Source organism: Leuciscus leuciscus (genome assembly GCF_965113295.1).
Source record: "Leuciscus leuciscus genome assembly, chromosome: 5".
NCBI lineage: Eukaryota > Metazoa > Chordata > Actinopteri > Cypriniformes > Leuciscidae > Leuciscus > Leuciscus leuciscus.
The window spans coordinates 52,206,040-52,219,200 of NC_138729.1; the positions used below are offsets into that span (position 1 = coordinate 52,206,040).

The following is a 13,161-nucleotide window of genomic DNA, read 5'->3' on the forward strand; positions in this document are numbered from 1 at the left end:
TGCAGCAGTGGATTACAGTAGAAACTGCAATTTTTTTCTTCAGTTTCACAGATATTTTATTCAGTTTCAATTTATATTTGCATTAGTTTCTTGAAAATTTACGTTCATTATTATTGGGACAAAGGTAATCCCACACTCAGTGAGTCATTTAACTATGTAGGTAGGCTATATTATACTGTCTACAGGTCAAATACATACATTTTCTGATTTGTGACCCTGGATCACAAAACCAGTCATAAGCAATATCCAACAATACATTGTATGGGTCAAAATTATCGATTTTTATTTTATGCCAAACATCATTAGGATATTAAGTAAAGATCATGTTCCATGAAGATAATTTATAAATTTCCTACCGTAAATATATAAAACATGTATTTGTGTGAGTGAATGCAGCACAATCGCCAACATAAATGAACAACTTTAAAGGAGATTTTCTCAATGTTTCGATTTTTTTGCACCCTCAGATTCCAGATTTTGAAATAGGCCTAGTTGTATCTCGGCAAAATATTGTCCTATCATAACATTAATTACAAGCTTATTTATTCAACTTTCAGGTGATGTATAAATCTCAATTTAAAAAAATGTACCCATGTGACTGGTTTTGTCGTCCAGGGTCACATTTTTGGACCCCCACAACATCAACAACAAAATTCAGCTAAACCTAATACCGTATATTTACTTTAAGTAAGCCCTTAGATTTGAAGTTAACAAGTTAGTTCAAGATTGGAATGTTTTCTTTCTCTTTGTAATTTTTTATCAATATGGTAGGCCTACAAGATTATCAATCAATGTGATAAACCTTACAGCATTTTTATGGAAGCTTGTTTCCGCCACAGAATAAAACATTTTAAAAGATAATTGCGACTTTTTATCTCACAATTGTGAGTTTACATCTCGAAATTCTGACTTTATTTCTCAGAATTGCGAGATATAAAGTCAGAATTGCGAGATATCAAGTCAGAATTGCGAGATATAAAGTCAGAATTCCGTGAAATAAAGTTTCACTTTTTTTTTCTTTTTCTACCCCAGAATAGTTTATATCTCACAATTCTGACTTTATATCTCGCAATTCTGACTTGATATCTCGCAATTGTGAGAAAAAAAGTATAAATAAAGTCGCAATTGCGAGATATAAAGTCAGAATTGCGACTTTATTTCTGACTTCCTATCTCGCAATTCTGAGAAAAAAAGTCACAATTCTGACTTGATATCTCGTAATTTTGAGGAAAAAAGTCAGAATTGTGAGATAAAAAGTCGCAATTATTATTAATTATTTATTATTCAGTGGCGGAAACAAGCTTCCATACATTTTTGTCATGTAATGTGGAATCAGCAACTGAGTAAAATTCGGAAGTAATCTGTCCATAGGATTCCTCCTCTCTCGCGCATGCGCACACGCACCCACACGCGCACGGATCATCTGATGACGTGGTGCCGTTGGCGTTCGCTGAGCTGCGCGAGAGGATGGCGGACCAGAACAGGCAAATTAAACTCGCTGCAGCCAAGAAAAAGGTACATTTATGTGATTTAACATAGTTTTTCACTCTCTTTGTAACAAAAGACAACTGTCGATTGTAATTGAATCGATTCCGAGCGTGTGTGTCCCATCTGTCATGTTGACATTCCACGTCTACCGGCCTGTCCTCAGGCCCGCGTCCGGGAATCAAGCACTCTCGGGCGGGCGCGGCTCTCAGGAAAGCTCGGGGATTCAGCTGAGAGAAAGCCTGAATATTAACTCAATAGAGTTTGTCTCTCTACACGCGTTCAGAACGATTTTAACAAGTCAGAAATGTTCTAAAAGTGCCTGTATGTGAATGTCAGTGTAACTTGGCAAGCTAATGTTGTTAGCCTCTGTGTTTTGTTGTTGTTTATAATTCTGAAACTGACGCCAACAACAACAATGTGAATTAGTGGACAATAATTGAATGTTTTTTGTGTGAAGTTCATGACTTTAGGCTCGTTTAACCACCTTATTAGTGTTAGCTTGCTTGCTAACTGCTAGTTAAAATGACAGGTCCAATTGAAACAGCTGGTTGATAATCTTTATTAACAGTAAAAGTGCTTAACTAATAGGTTTATGTATGGGGTGGTAGTGGCGCAGTGGATAAGACACATGCCTTTGGTGTGAGAGACCCGGGTTCGAATCCACTGTGAGACACCAATGTGTCCCTGAGCAAGACACTTAACCCCTAGTTGCTCCAGAGGCGTGCGACCTCTGACATATATAGCAATTGTAAGTCGCTTTGGATAAAAAGCGTCAGCTAAATGAATAAATGTAAATGTAAATAGGTTTAATCCCCTTATAGTGCACTTTTTGCTTGCTGTTTAATTGATTAAATGACAGATCAAATCTATGATTTTTAGTGTTTTTGTGCAATGATGCATGTTGAGTGCACTTGATGATGCCCAAAAGTGCTGTCTAGATAGGCAGCTGATGAGTACACTAGGTCAAATCAGCTTTTTTCTATAGCACTTTATACAGTACATATCGTTTCAAAGCAGCTTCACAGTATTAAATAAAAGAGAATCAATAATGCAAACTTCATCATATATGAGACAAATTCCAGTTCTCTCTAAACTGACATTATTCAGCTCAAATGTTGTTCTCATCTAATAGTGTCAGTGCAGTCAAATTGATAGTATTACTGAATATTAAGTGTCATATACACCTCAACTAAGCAGGCCAAATGAACAGCTGCTGTCTGGCCTGGAACATCAACAACATGTCTTGAAAAAATCAACTTTGGAATTTAAGTTGTGGCTCTGTCATATGAGAGCTTCATAATTTGGCCCCATGTGTCCCATGACAGCTGAATCACAAATCTGACCTACTAGACGAGAGACTGTGTTCGTTCTCAATCTCCATATCGCTGGATCGGACGGGAGCGTCTTCATGAACAGAATGTGCGGTTTGTTTTCTGTCGTATCTGACCGTATCTGTCGCGTCACTGGTGCTGTGGAACTGGATTTAGTTATCTTGATTTTAGTCTTGATGAATGAGTTCAGGCCTGTGTGCTTAAACTGGGGCAGAACTAGGACAGATTATTGACTGGAGTAGTTTCTGCCTGTCAGTGGCACTGGTGCGTTGAGGCTTGGTTTAGTTCAACAGCAGCCAAAGAGTATCAGTCATAATCACGAAAATACTTTTCACAACAGAATTGCTTGGAAATTTCACTATTAATTACAGAGAAATGGTGTGTAACACGTCGAATTAAAGTAGAAAGACTGTTATTTAATCATTTTTATAGTGTAATGTCTGATTGTCATTGCATTATATAAAACAATATCAAACAAATGCAAGCATGATCTTTTCATTTTTGCTTTTGTTAATCAGAGGTGTTTTGGTTCTTGTGTAAACGGAGCAAAAAGTGTTTGGTTTGGATCAGTTTTATTAGCGTTCTATTAATATTTTGAATTAACCTTTTTTTTTCTTTTTTTTTTAAATACATTTTTTGAAATTTCATTGTGTGCTTTTTTTCTTTAAATATTGCAATTTAGGTTTAATTTATTTTTTATTTTAGTTCATATTTATTCTCACTCCAGTTAATCATTTTAGTGCTTCAACTTTATTGTCAAGGCGACATTATAATTTTTTTTGTTTAGTTTAAGTTTTTCAGCTAATATTTATATTTTACTTTATTTCAGATTTATCTGAATCGTTTTAGTTTTAATTAACGATAATAACCCTCAACTTTTAGGAAGCTTTACACTCTTTTGTTGTGAAAAGTTAATTATTCCTGTCCTATATCTGCACACATATATGACTGATACTGTAGCTACTTATTTTAGTTGTTAAGTTTTAAATCTGGATATTTTTCTTACACAAACGCATCGCTTCACTTCAAAAGGCCTTTATTAACCCCCCCCCCCCCCCCCCCCCCCCCCCCCAGAGCCATTTCGAGCACTTTAATCACGGATGGATAGCTTCTGATGGACTTCCAAAATCACACACCCATTGACTCGCATTATAAAGCTTGGAAGAGCAAGGACATTTTTTAATATAACTCTGATTGTATTCGTCTGAAAGAAGAATGTCATATACACCTAGGATGGCTTCAGGGTGTTTTTGCATATGATTAATTATATTTCCTCTTCACTATTTTGAGGGACTGTTTTAGCTTAGTCCTACTGTTTTTACAGTCAGTCACACAAGCCAGTACAACAGCCAGTAATTACAAGGCTAGTCACCTTTATTTATATAGAGCTTTATACAGGACTGATTGTGTTCGAAGCAGCTTTACAGTAATAAAGCATGAAAGTAAGAGTTCAATTCAGTGACAATAGTAAACAGTCATTATTCAGAGATTAATTACAGAGAGTCTGATCTAGGGTTATTACTGTTAACTACAGCTATTAACACTTTTTGTTAATTAAAATAAATCTGATATATATATATATATATATATATATACATATACATATATATATATATATATATATATATATATATATATATATATTAGAGGTGGGCATAGATAATTTTTTTTAATCTAGATTAATCTAGATTAATTTTGAAATTAATCTAGATTAAAATGGCTCATTTGAATTCTGCCGAAGGCATTCAGAATATGTGTGCTACCCAAATAATGACTATAAAAGTAAGTCTTTGAGAACGGGTTTCTCAAGCCAGGTGGCGCATTAGACCAGGGGCTCATCTCCTGTTTCCAAAACGTATCACAAACTGCTTGAGAAAGCTGTTCTACTCATAGACTGTAAAAGGTTACTACTGTACTGTTACCGTCCGTAGGCAACATTAGGTAGGCCTATGTTATTATCAACTACTATAGGCTATCAATTAGGGATGGGCGATATGGCCTAAAATCTATATTGTGATATACATTGCAGCCTCTTGCGATAACGATATACAGTATATTATAATAAAACCATTTCAGAACAGATTACAGACCCTGCTAAACAACTGCTAAATGTATTTTTTTTTTAAAGGGTGTATGTAGTTTTGAGAACATATATTGTGCAAAACTGTAAGTATACAACATAATTTTGCAGATAAATAAAATGTAAGTACACTAGCTGCAGAGACTTAAGTAGGTCTAATGTTTATTATGGCTTGGAGCTTATGAAACCCCAAATTTAAAGTTAGAATATTGTCTAACTGATGTCTTTTCAGTTAAAAAGAAACAGAACAACGATTCTTAAAATCGGGCGCAGACAGAGATTATGTGCTACACCACTAAGATATATTGGGAATAATACGCGCGCGCTTGTATTCAGTGATATGTTTCGTTTTGAATTTGAGGTGGTCGAACGGATTAGTCGTGTGTTAACTTACCGAACTGTTACCCCACACACTCTGTATAGTTTGCTGCTGCTCGTCTGACGGCTTAAATCCGAACCAAGTCCAAATAATGGATGTTGCACCGATCTTTTTCACCAGCTTTCACTTTCAGCCGTGTTTACTTAAGATGACGACGAATATGCGTTGCAGCCGAGTTTACCTCGCGGCCGCGGGTAGATTGCGTCATCATAGCTTGTGTAGTATAGAGCCATCTCCCAACCCAACTTGGAGAATAGATTAACGGTGATATTTTTTTTATCGCCCGATAAGAGTCTCGCGTTAACGCAGCACGTTAACGCCGATAACGGCCCACCACTAATATATATACATACACACACATATGTCATATACGCCTAGGATGGCTTCAGGGTGAGTAAATCATGGGCTAATTTTAATGTTTGGGTGAACTATCCCGTTAACGCTCCTGCTCTTTGGTTCTGCAGCTGAAGGAGTTTCAACAGAAGACGATCCCATCCACAGGAAGTGCTGGACCAAAGAAGAAGAGGAAAGTGAAAGGAGGCGATCAGACGGATGGACCTGCTGGCAGACGCTCTCCAGACAATGTGAGTCAGTAATCGATCACGCTGTGTGAAACCAGTGCGGATGGGACTGAGGGTCGACTGTGTCTGCTTTGCTGGGATTTGGTTGTTTTTTGACGGATCAGTTACAGGCACTTTCCCACGGCAGGAATTAATCCTCGTTTCAGGATCTAATCAGTTTTTGTCTTATTTGCATGTGATGAATTATATTTCCTCTTCAGCATTTTGAGGGACTGTTTTAGCCTAGTCCTACTGTTTTTACAGGACAGCCAGTAATTACAAGGCTAGTCACCTTTATTTATATAGAGCTTTATACAGGACTGATTGTGTTCGAAGCAGCTTTACAGTAATAAAGCATGAAAGTAAGAGTTCAATTCAGTGACAATAGTAAACAGTAGGGCTGTACTCAACCAAAGAAAATCTTGGTCGACTGAAGTCCTGAAATTTTCGACTAAAAATCGACTAAAATCGACTAAAAATGACGGTAGAAAAAAAAAAACGTTAAATTAATTAGATGCGCACTGTGCGCAGTACTTGGTAGCCTTGTTGTCCGCCTAAATGAATTATAAATAAACATAAAAAAACTAGTAGGCTATTTGCAGTATATTAAATCGTTTTTGACCTAATTATTTTGCACTGAAATGAGTCTGACACTCGAGTCTGTCGGCTCTGACAGCGTTGCATCACGTGCACCTGCGCAATATCATAGCTTATGATTTCCGAAAATAGTACTATGTTGTCAACTAGTGATATCATCACAAGAACTGTTGAGGAATATGCAACATAATTTAGACAATTATTTTTGTCATATGTTATAATAAGTTATAACTGTCAGACACTCATTTCACCGTGCATGTCCTCGCACCGAGCGAGGCTGAACATGAGCTCAGCTTCGCAGCTGAGACACGAATAGACTATTAACTTAAAGCTTTTACTCTTAATAAACACAAAAGGCACGTCCACTTTAATAAAAAAAGATTATTTATTAAACAAACCAGATCAAGAGCAGAAACGAAATAAAGTGCATAACTGAAAAATAAAGCATCCTAGGCTCAAAACTAACACAACCAACAGCACAGCGCAATTGCGCATTAGGCTCCAAATAAAAAATAAAAAAGTCACTAAAACATTGAAATATGCAAATTCTGATATGTTCATATAGCCTACTCAAAACAGACAGGGCAAGCTAACGCAGACAAGTGAGCTTACCAAGATGATATGTCATGTTTGTCGTCGAGCTGTGGAAAACTGATGCTTGCAAACTTTGCATTCGACTTTTTTCCTGTTATCAATTTTAACAAAATGCTGCCACACTGTCGATTTCTTTGTTGTTGACATGTTAGAAGAGGACTGACTAAAACACTCTCACAATTAAATAAATAATATTCAGCATCAAACCTTCTATAGTTATCGCTCTCTCTTGGGTTGGGCTAATCCAAAAAAGGTGAAAACAAGGGGGGTGTTCTGAAGACAGACTGTTACAGTGAAACAAGGGTACTCTAAAAACACCCCCATTAGCAGTTAGTGCTTTCCACCTGATGAAATGAGCGCGCCTCAGCGCGGCAAAACTGATGAAATGAACGCGGCAAAAAATCGACCAATCAGAATTTTGGTCGAACCAGAACGTATCGACCAGTTAATCGACTAATCGACTGGGACAGTACAGCCCTAGTAAACAGTCATTATTCAGAGATTAATTACAGAGTATCTGATCTAGGGTTATTACTGTTAACTACAGCTATTACATTTTTTTATTTTTTTATTAAAATAAATCAGATATATATTAAAAATATATATATATAAAAATATATATACAAATACATTTTTGATTAAAAAAAACTAAACCAAAATTAGAAATGTCTCCTTGGCAACTATTAACTAAGTTTGTTATTGTATAATTAACATATTGTTAATAATACAGCTGAAAAAAATAAATAAAATAAGTATTATTATTAATATTTTGAGTTAAAGCATTAAAATTACTGTCTAACTGGAAATAAATAACTTAAACTGAGCTAAAACTAACATAATTACTTCATTTAAAAGCAGTACATTGAAATAAAAATTAAAAAAAATATTGAACTGCATGTAATAAAATTGTATTCAAATAATTCAAATCAGTACAACAAATTGTATATATTTTTATATCTTTATATTTTGCTGTCCTGCGGTTCATTTAATTAAATGAATTAAATACAATAATTATATAAATATTATATAAAAGTTAAATATACAATTTTTCATTATAGAGAATTTAAATGATTATTTTAATATATTTAATTAACAACATATTATAATTAATATATAAAAAACAAAAATAATAAGATTATTCACAATATTCGGGAAGACTCTAACCAAAAGGTCTGTTTTGCATATAATGGCTGGTTAATCTGGCTCAGGCACTACTAACCCTTCATCTAGTCTTTCCTGCTTCACTTTCTTACTACTGCTTCCTCCTCTCTCACTCCTTCTCCTTTATCGTCTGCCTCTCCTTCCCCTGTAGATTGAGAATATTCTCAAAGTTATGGTGTCTGATCTTAGTCTGACTAATGGAGTGTCTCAGCCTCCATGTGTCAACAACAGTCAGGTGAGCTACACACACACACACACATATACACTCACTCACTCACTCACTCACACACACACTCAGACAGTCACTCACACACACACACACACACACACACACACACACACACACACACACTCACTCACTCACTCACTCTCTCACACACACACACACACACACACACACACACACACACACACTCACTCACTCTCACACACAGACAGACACACACACACACACACACACGCTGTCCCTCTTCTCCTCCCGTTGTCTTTCCTCCTTCCTCTTTGAGTTCGGTCATCTGTGTTCCCTCGCATGCTGTGAGATCATCACTGCAAAAGTAGATTTTTGCATCATCTGCTGCGGTTTTTATAGTCAACATGAAATCAGAGTCTTTCTTGATTCATGTTCTTGTTGTGAATGATTCCTCAGTGCACGCTATTATAAAGATATAAATGTTTTATATATTTTACTCCGCAATCATCACATGCTGTTTTTATGTTGACTTTAATGCATCTTTGACATGCAAAATGTTTCATGTTCTGTCATAATCAGCAGCATTAGCGCCTGCAGGGATTGAATGTTTGTGTATATATATATATATATATATATATATATATATTGAATTGAGTAATGCCTGGAAACATTCACTTTTATATGAGTGAGTGAGTGAGTGAGTGAGTGAGTGAGAGAGAGAGACTGTGTGTGTGTGTGTGTGTGTGTGTGTGTGTGTGTGTGTGTGTGTGTGTGTGTGTGTGTGTGTGTGTGTGAGAGAGACTGTGTGTGTGCAGCAGCTGAGTTTAATGTGTCTCTGTCGCTGTGTTGCGTCAGGATCGTGTGGATGTGGTGAACCGGGTCTCACAGGAGCTGGAAGAGGCCAGTGCTGATCCTGACCGAGACTCGCCCGTCTCTAACCCCGCTTCGGCTATTAACACTGAGTGTGTCGCTGATAACGCTACCCTGCAGGTGTGTGTGTGTGTGTGTCTTAATCTCAGTCACCTGAGCTGCGTTTCAAAACCAAAAAACACCTTCACTGGGTGTTTGATGCCGTCGATGTTGTCAGATCACTGGGCCTTGAAACACAGCCATTGTCCGTTTGTGTCTTTGTGTCCGATGTTGTTTGCTCATGTTTTTAATCTGATCTCTGAATGTCATTTGATTTAATTTGTTGCTTTGTCAGGTGTTTTCTTGTGTTGTCACATCCTGTTTTGCCTCTCAAGTGTGTGTTTTTCATTCGTATGTTTTTCCAGCAGAATTATGCAGCTGATGCAAATGGCGACGAACATCCTCTGGAAGAGAAAAGGTGAATTTGCTCTTTATTTCTGAACAATATGGGCATTATACCACGAAAACGCAGCACGACACAATCACAGCCAATCAGAAAGTTTGATATTTTAAAGAGCGCAACAGTGACCGCTCAGTTTCTGGAGATATTTTCACATTCATTTTCTAAAGATGCATTTAAAAAAAATCTTTAGTAAATAGTTTTAAGCCATAAAATCAAACCAACCAGCTCTGAGATGAATCACAACACAGAGAACAAGCTTTGATTCACACATGTTATTTTAGTTTTTAATAACTATTTGAATTAGTTTTTAATTTTAATATAAAAAAAAGAAAAGAAAAAAAGCCTATAGTTTTGACTATTTTTAAAGTTTTTGATATTTTAGGACATCAAGTTAAATTAAAATGATAAATGTTTTCTGGACAACTGGCTGAAATATTGTTTTTTATATTTTATTTCAGTAGTAATAATAAGAAGTAACAATTTTTTTTATAGTTTTAGTTAACTATAATAACCCTGGATTCAAAGTATTGAAGGCAGTATTATTTTACTGTCATTATATATTTTTTATTTTAATTTTAAATAAAATTTTATATTTACATACATTTTTGTTGTATTACACAATGTGTAATTACATGTATTACATTGTTTGCATACATTCTTGTTATTTTGTTGTTATACTGTAATTGTTCATTTTGTTTTTTAAAGAAATATTTCTAAATAGTTTTTATTCATTTTTATTTCAGTTTTACTTATTTATTAATACAAGTTAAACTAAATGAAAATAACAAAATGTAACTATCTGAAATCAAATACGTTTCTTTGTTTTTATTGTATTTACGTAGTTTTTTTTTTTAGTGCTTTAGTTTCAGTTAACTATAATAGTTAACTATTCATGCAATATATATATATATATATATATAAACACACACATACAGAAATAGAAGTAGACTCCAACCAAAATACAAAACCTCAGATTTGCATGGAACATGTAGCTTGCTGCTTTATTCTGTCAGTTCGTACACTGTTGATTCTGTATGTTTGTAATGCATGTTTAGTTCATTGTAACAGTAAATTGTGTAATGTTGAACTTGTGTGTGTGTGTGTGTGTGTGTGTGTGTGTGTTTGCAGGCCGCTGTCATCCACAGAGAGCCTGAGACAGCTTTCCCAGCAGCTCAATGGACTTCTGTCTGACGTGAGTCTGCTTGATTTAATGTCTGTGTTTGGATGGATTATGATGCTATGATGTCATTGGGCGATGTTATTTTTCCTGCCCTGCTTGGTTACATCAGCAGAAAAGTCATTTCTGAAGTATTCTTTTTTTTTTTGATTAACATGCACAGATGAATCATTTGCAACGAGGCCAAGATAGTAAATTATCTATTTTTCATATTTTTGATTTATATTTTTATGCATAATATTTATATTTGATTTGATCTTAACTTTTAGGAACTAAACTCCAATGGTTCCTCCCAAATGAACCAACAATATTTTTTCATTTTCGTGCATTGAGCGAGTTACAAAAATAAAAGAATAAACATATGATGCATGATAGAAGCTGTTTAAATTCTTGAACCCAGATATCAACCATTTCAGGATGAATTAATCAAATTATTCAAGACGTCCGATTCATTTGTTTTGTTTTGTGTAAACGCTAATTGTTTTTTTATTTCCATCTTGGGTGAAATGCAGTCATCAACATACATCAATGGAGACAGCGATCCACCGGCAGTCAACGAGAAGGAACTGGAGGTATTCCATATGTTTTACTATTAATTCACCTCTGCTTTTTTATCTTCAACATAAACATCTTTTTTTAAATTATATGTGCTGAACTGTATTGCTGTACTGTAAGGTAGTTTAGTTTGGAGTAGAGGTTTATAATTAACACCCCATATGGTCACTAATCTCGCTCAAGCAGGATAATCTTATTGAAGTTCTTACGATGGAAATAGCTTGAAGTCTGTAGGGGTTTACAGTATTGGCTGATTTGATGGTCTATTTAAGTGCGTCAGTCACTTGATATCATTTTCTCAGTTATATCCCAGATTGATTCCTTCATGGTTTATCAAGAACAATTTGAAGTCCCCCTGTAGTCAATAATTTTATCCTTTAAGACTCTTCTTTGATCACCAAAATGACATATTTAAACTATTTTTCCTTGAAAAAACTATAATAGCCTATAAATATCTTGAATGTATCTCGACACCCTTGCCTCATTTAGTATGTGCGGTTCTATGAATATGCAAATGAGCCCCGCCTCCACTCACTCACTCAGCTCAGAGATCCACTGGTTGACGATCACACGTTGATCTGATTGGTTACAAGGTAGTTTGTGACGTCAGAAACACCAGCGATTTCAAAGCGTGTGTTTGAGACTGTCTTTGGTTCACTGCAGTTTTAAGGAGGAAATACTCAGCAATGCTGTCGACTTATGAACTTACACATGGTTTGTCTTAAAGCATATTAAAAACACCACATAGACACATAAACTACATTAAACGCTGGATTTACACCACAGGGGGACTTTAAACATTTTTGGTAAATATAAAGAATTTAAAAGGTCTGAAAGTGTTTTCTCTTCTCTCTGCTGTGCACTACTGACGTCTAATTGGTGTAATTAGTAGTGAATCTCTCAGAATGTGCGTTATTGCAGTGCTGGCATTTAATCCGGCGCTCACATGATCTCCTGCTACACACTGAGCAAACATCCTGTTCCAGCTTCACAAACACGGGCTCGACAGAAAGAGGCTCCGCTTATTAGTTACTCACTCAAAAGTTTGAAGAAAGTCTCTTCTGCTCACCAAGGCTGCATTTATTTGATCAAAAATACAGTAAAAATTGGAAATAATATTGCAGTCTAAAATATCTATTTTCTATGTGAATATCTAGTAAAGTGTAATTTATTCCTGTGATCAAAGCTGAATTTTCAGCATCATTACTCCAGTCTTCAGTGTCACATGATCCTTCAGAAATCATTCTAATATGATGATTTAATACTCAAGAAACATTTCTCATTATTATCAGTGTTAAAAATGGTTCATATTTTTCTGGATGAATAGAAAGTTCAAAAGAACAGCATTTGTTTGAAATACAAGCATTTGCATCCTTGGTGAATAAAAGTATTAATTTCAATCGAGAGAACACATTTCTTTCTACTTTAAGAGCTCACTTTTGAGTAAAATGTTAAATGTCACCGTGCTAGCCTGTTTATCCACATTCACCCAGTGTTCAGTTACACGCATAACACATTCTTTGTTACACTGCATCATCTCCTGTTTGCTCTCTCTCTCTCTCTCTCTCTCTCTCTCTCTCTCTCTCTCTCTCTCTCTCTGCCACGTCAGTCTCGCAACCAAGAGCTGGCCGCTGCTCTGGACTCCAGCGCACTAACAAACACCCAGCTCACCTCCAAACTCGAAACACTGGTAAGTGTGTGTGAGGAGACATTCACACGGGAGTACAATGATACACA

The 13,161-nt window shown here is 35.7% G+C and overlaps 1 protein-coding gene across 1 annotated transcript in view; it reads left to right on the forward strand.

Moving 5' to 3' along the window:
* Window positions 1-1,375: 1,375 nt before the first annotated feature.
* Window positions 1,376-13,161, forward strand: part of golga2 (golgin A2) — a 39,400-nt gene continuing 27,614 nt past the window's right edge. Inside the window, 9 exon segments of the mRNA XM_082169515.1 lie at window positions 1,376-1,454; window positions 1,457-1,515; window positions 5,743-5,862; window positions 8,342-8,425; window positions 9,236-9,370; window positions 9,655-9,707; window positions 10,821-10,884; window positions 11,382-11,441; window positions 13,034-13,114. Of these exon segments, the coding sequence (XP_082025641.1) occupies window positions 1,391-1,454; window positions 1,457-1,515; window positions 5,743-5,862; window positions 8,342-8,425; window positions 9,236-9,370; window positions 9,655-9,707; window positions 10,821-10,884; window positions 11,382-11,441; window positions 13,034-13,114 (720 nt within the window). The 5' untranslated portion in view covers window positions 1,376-1,390.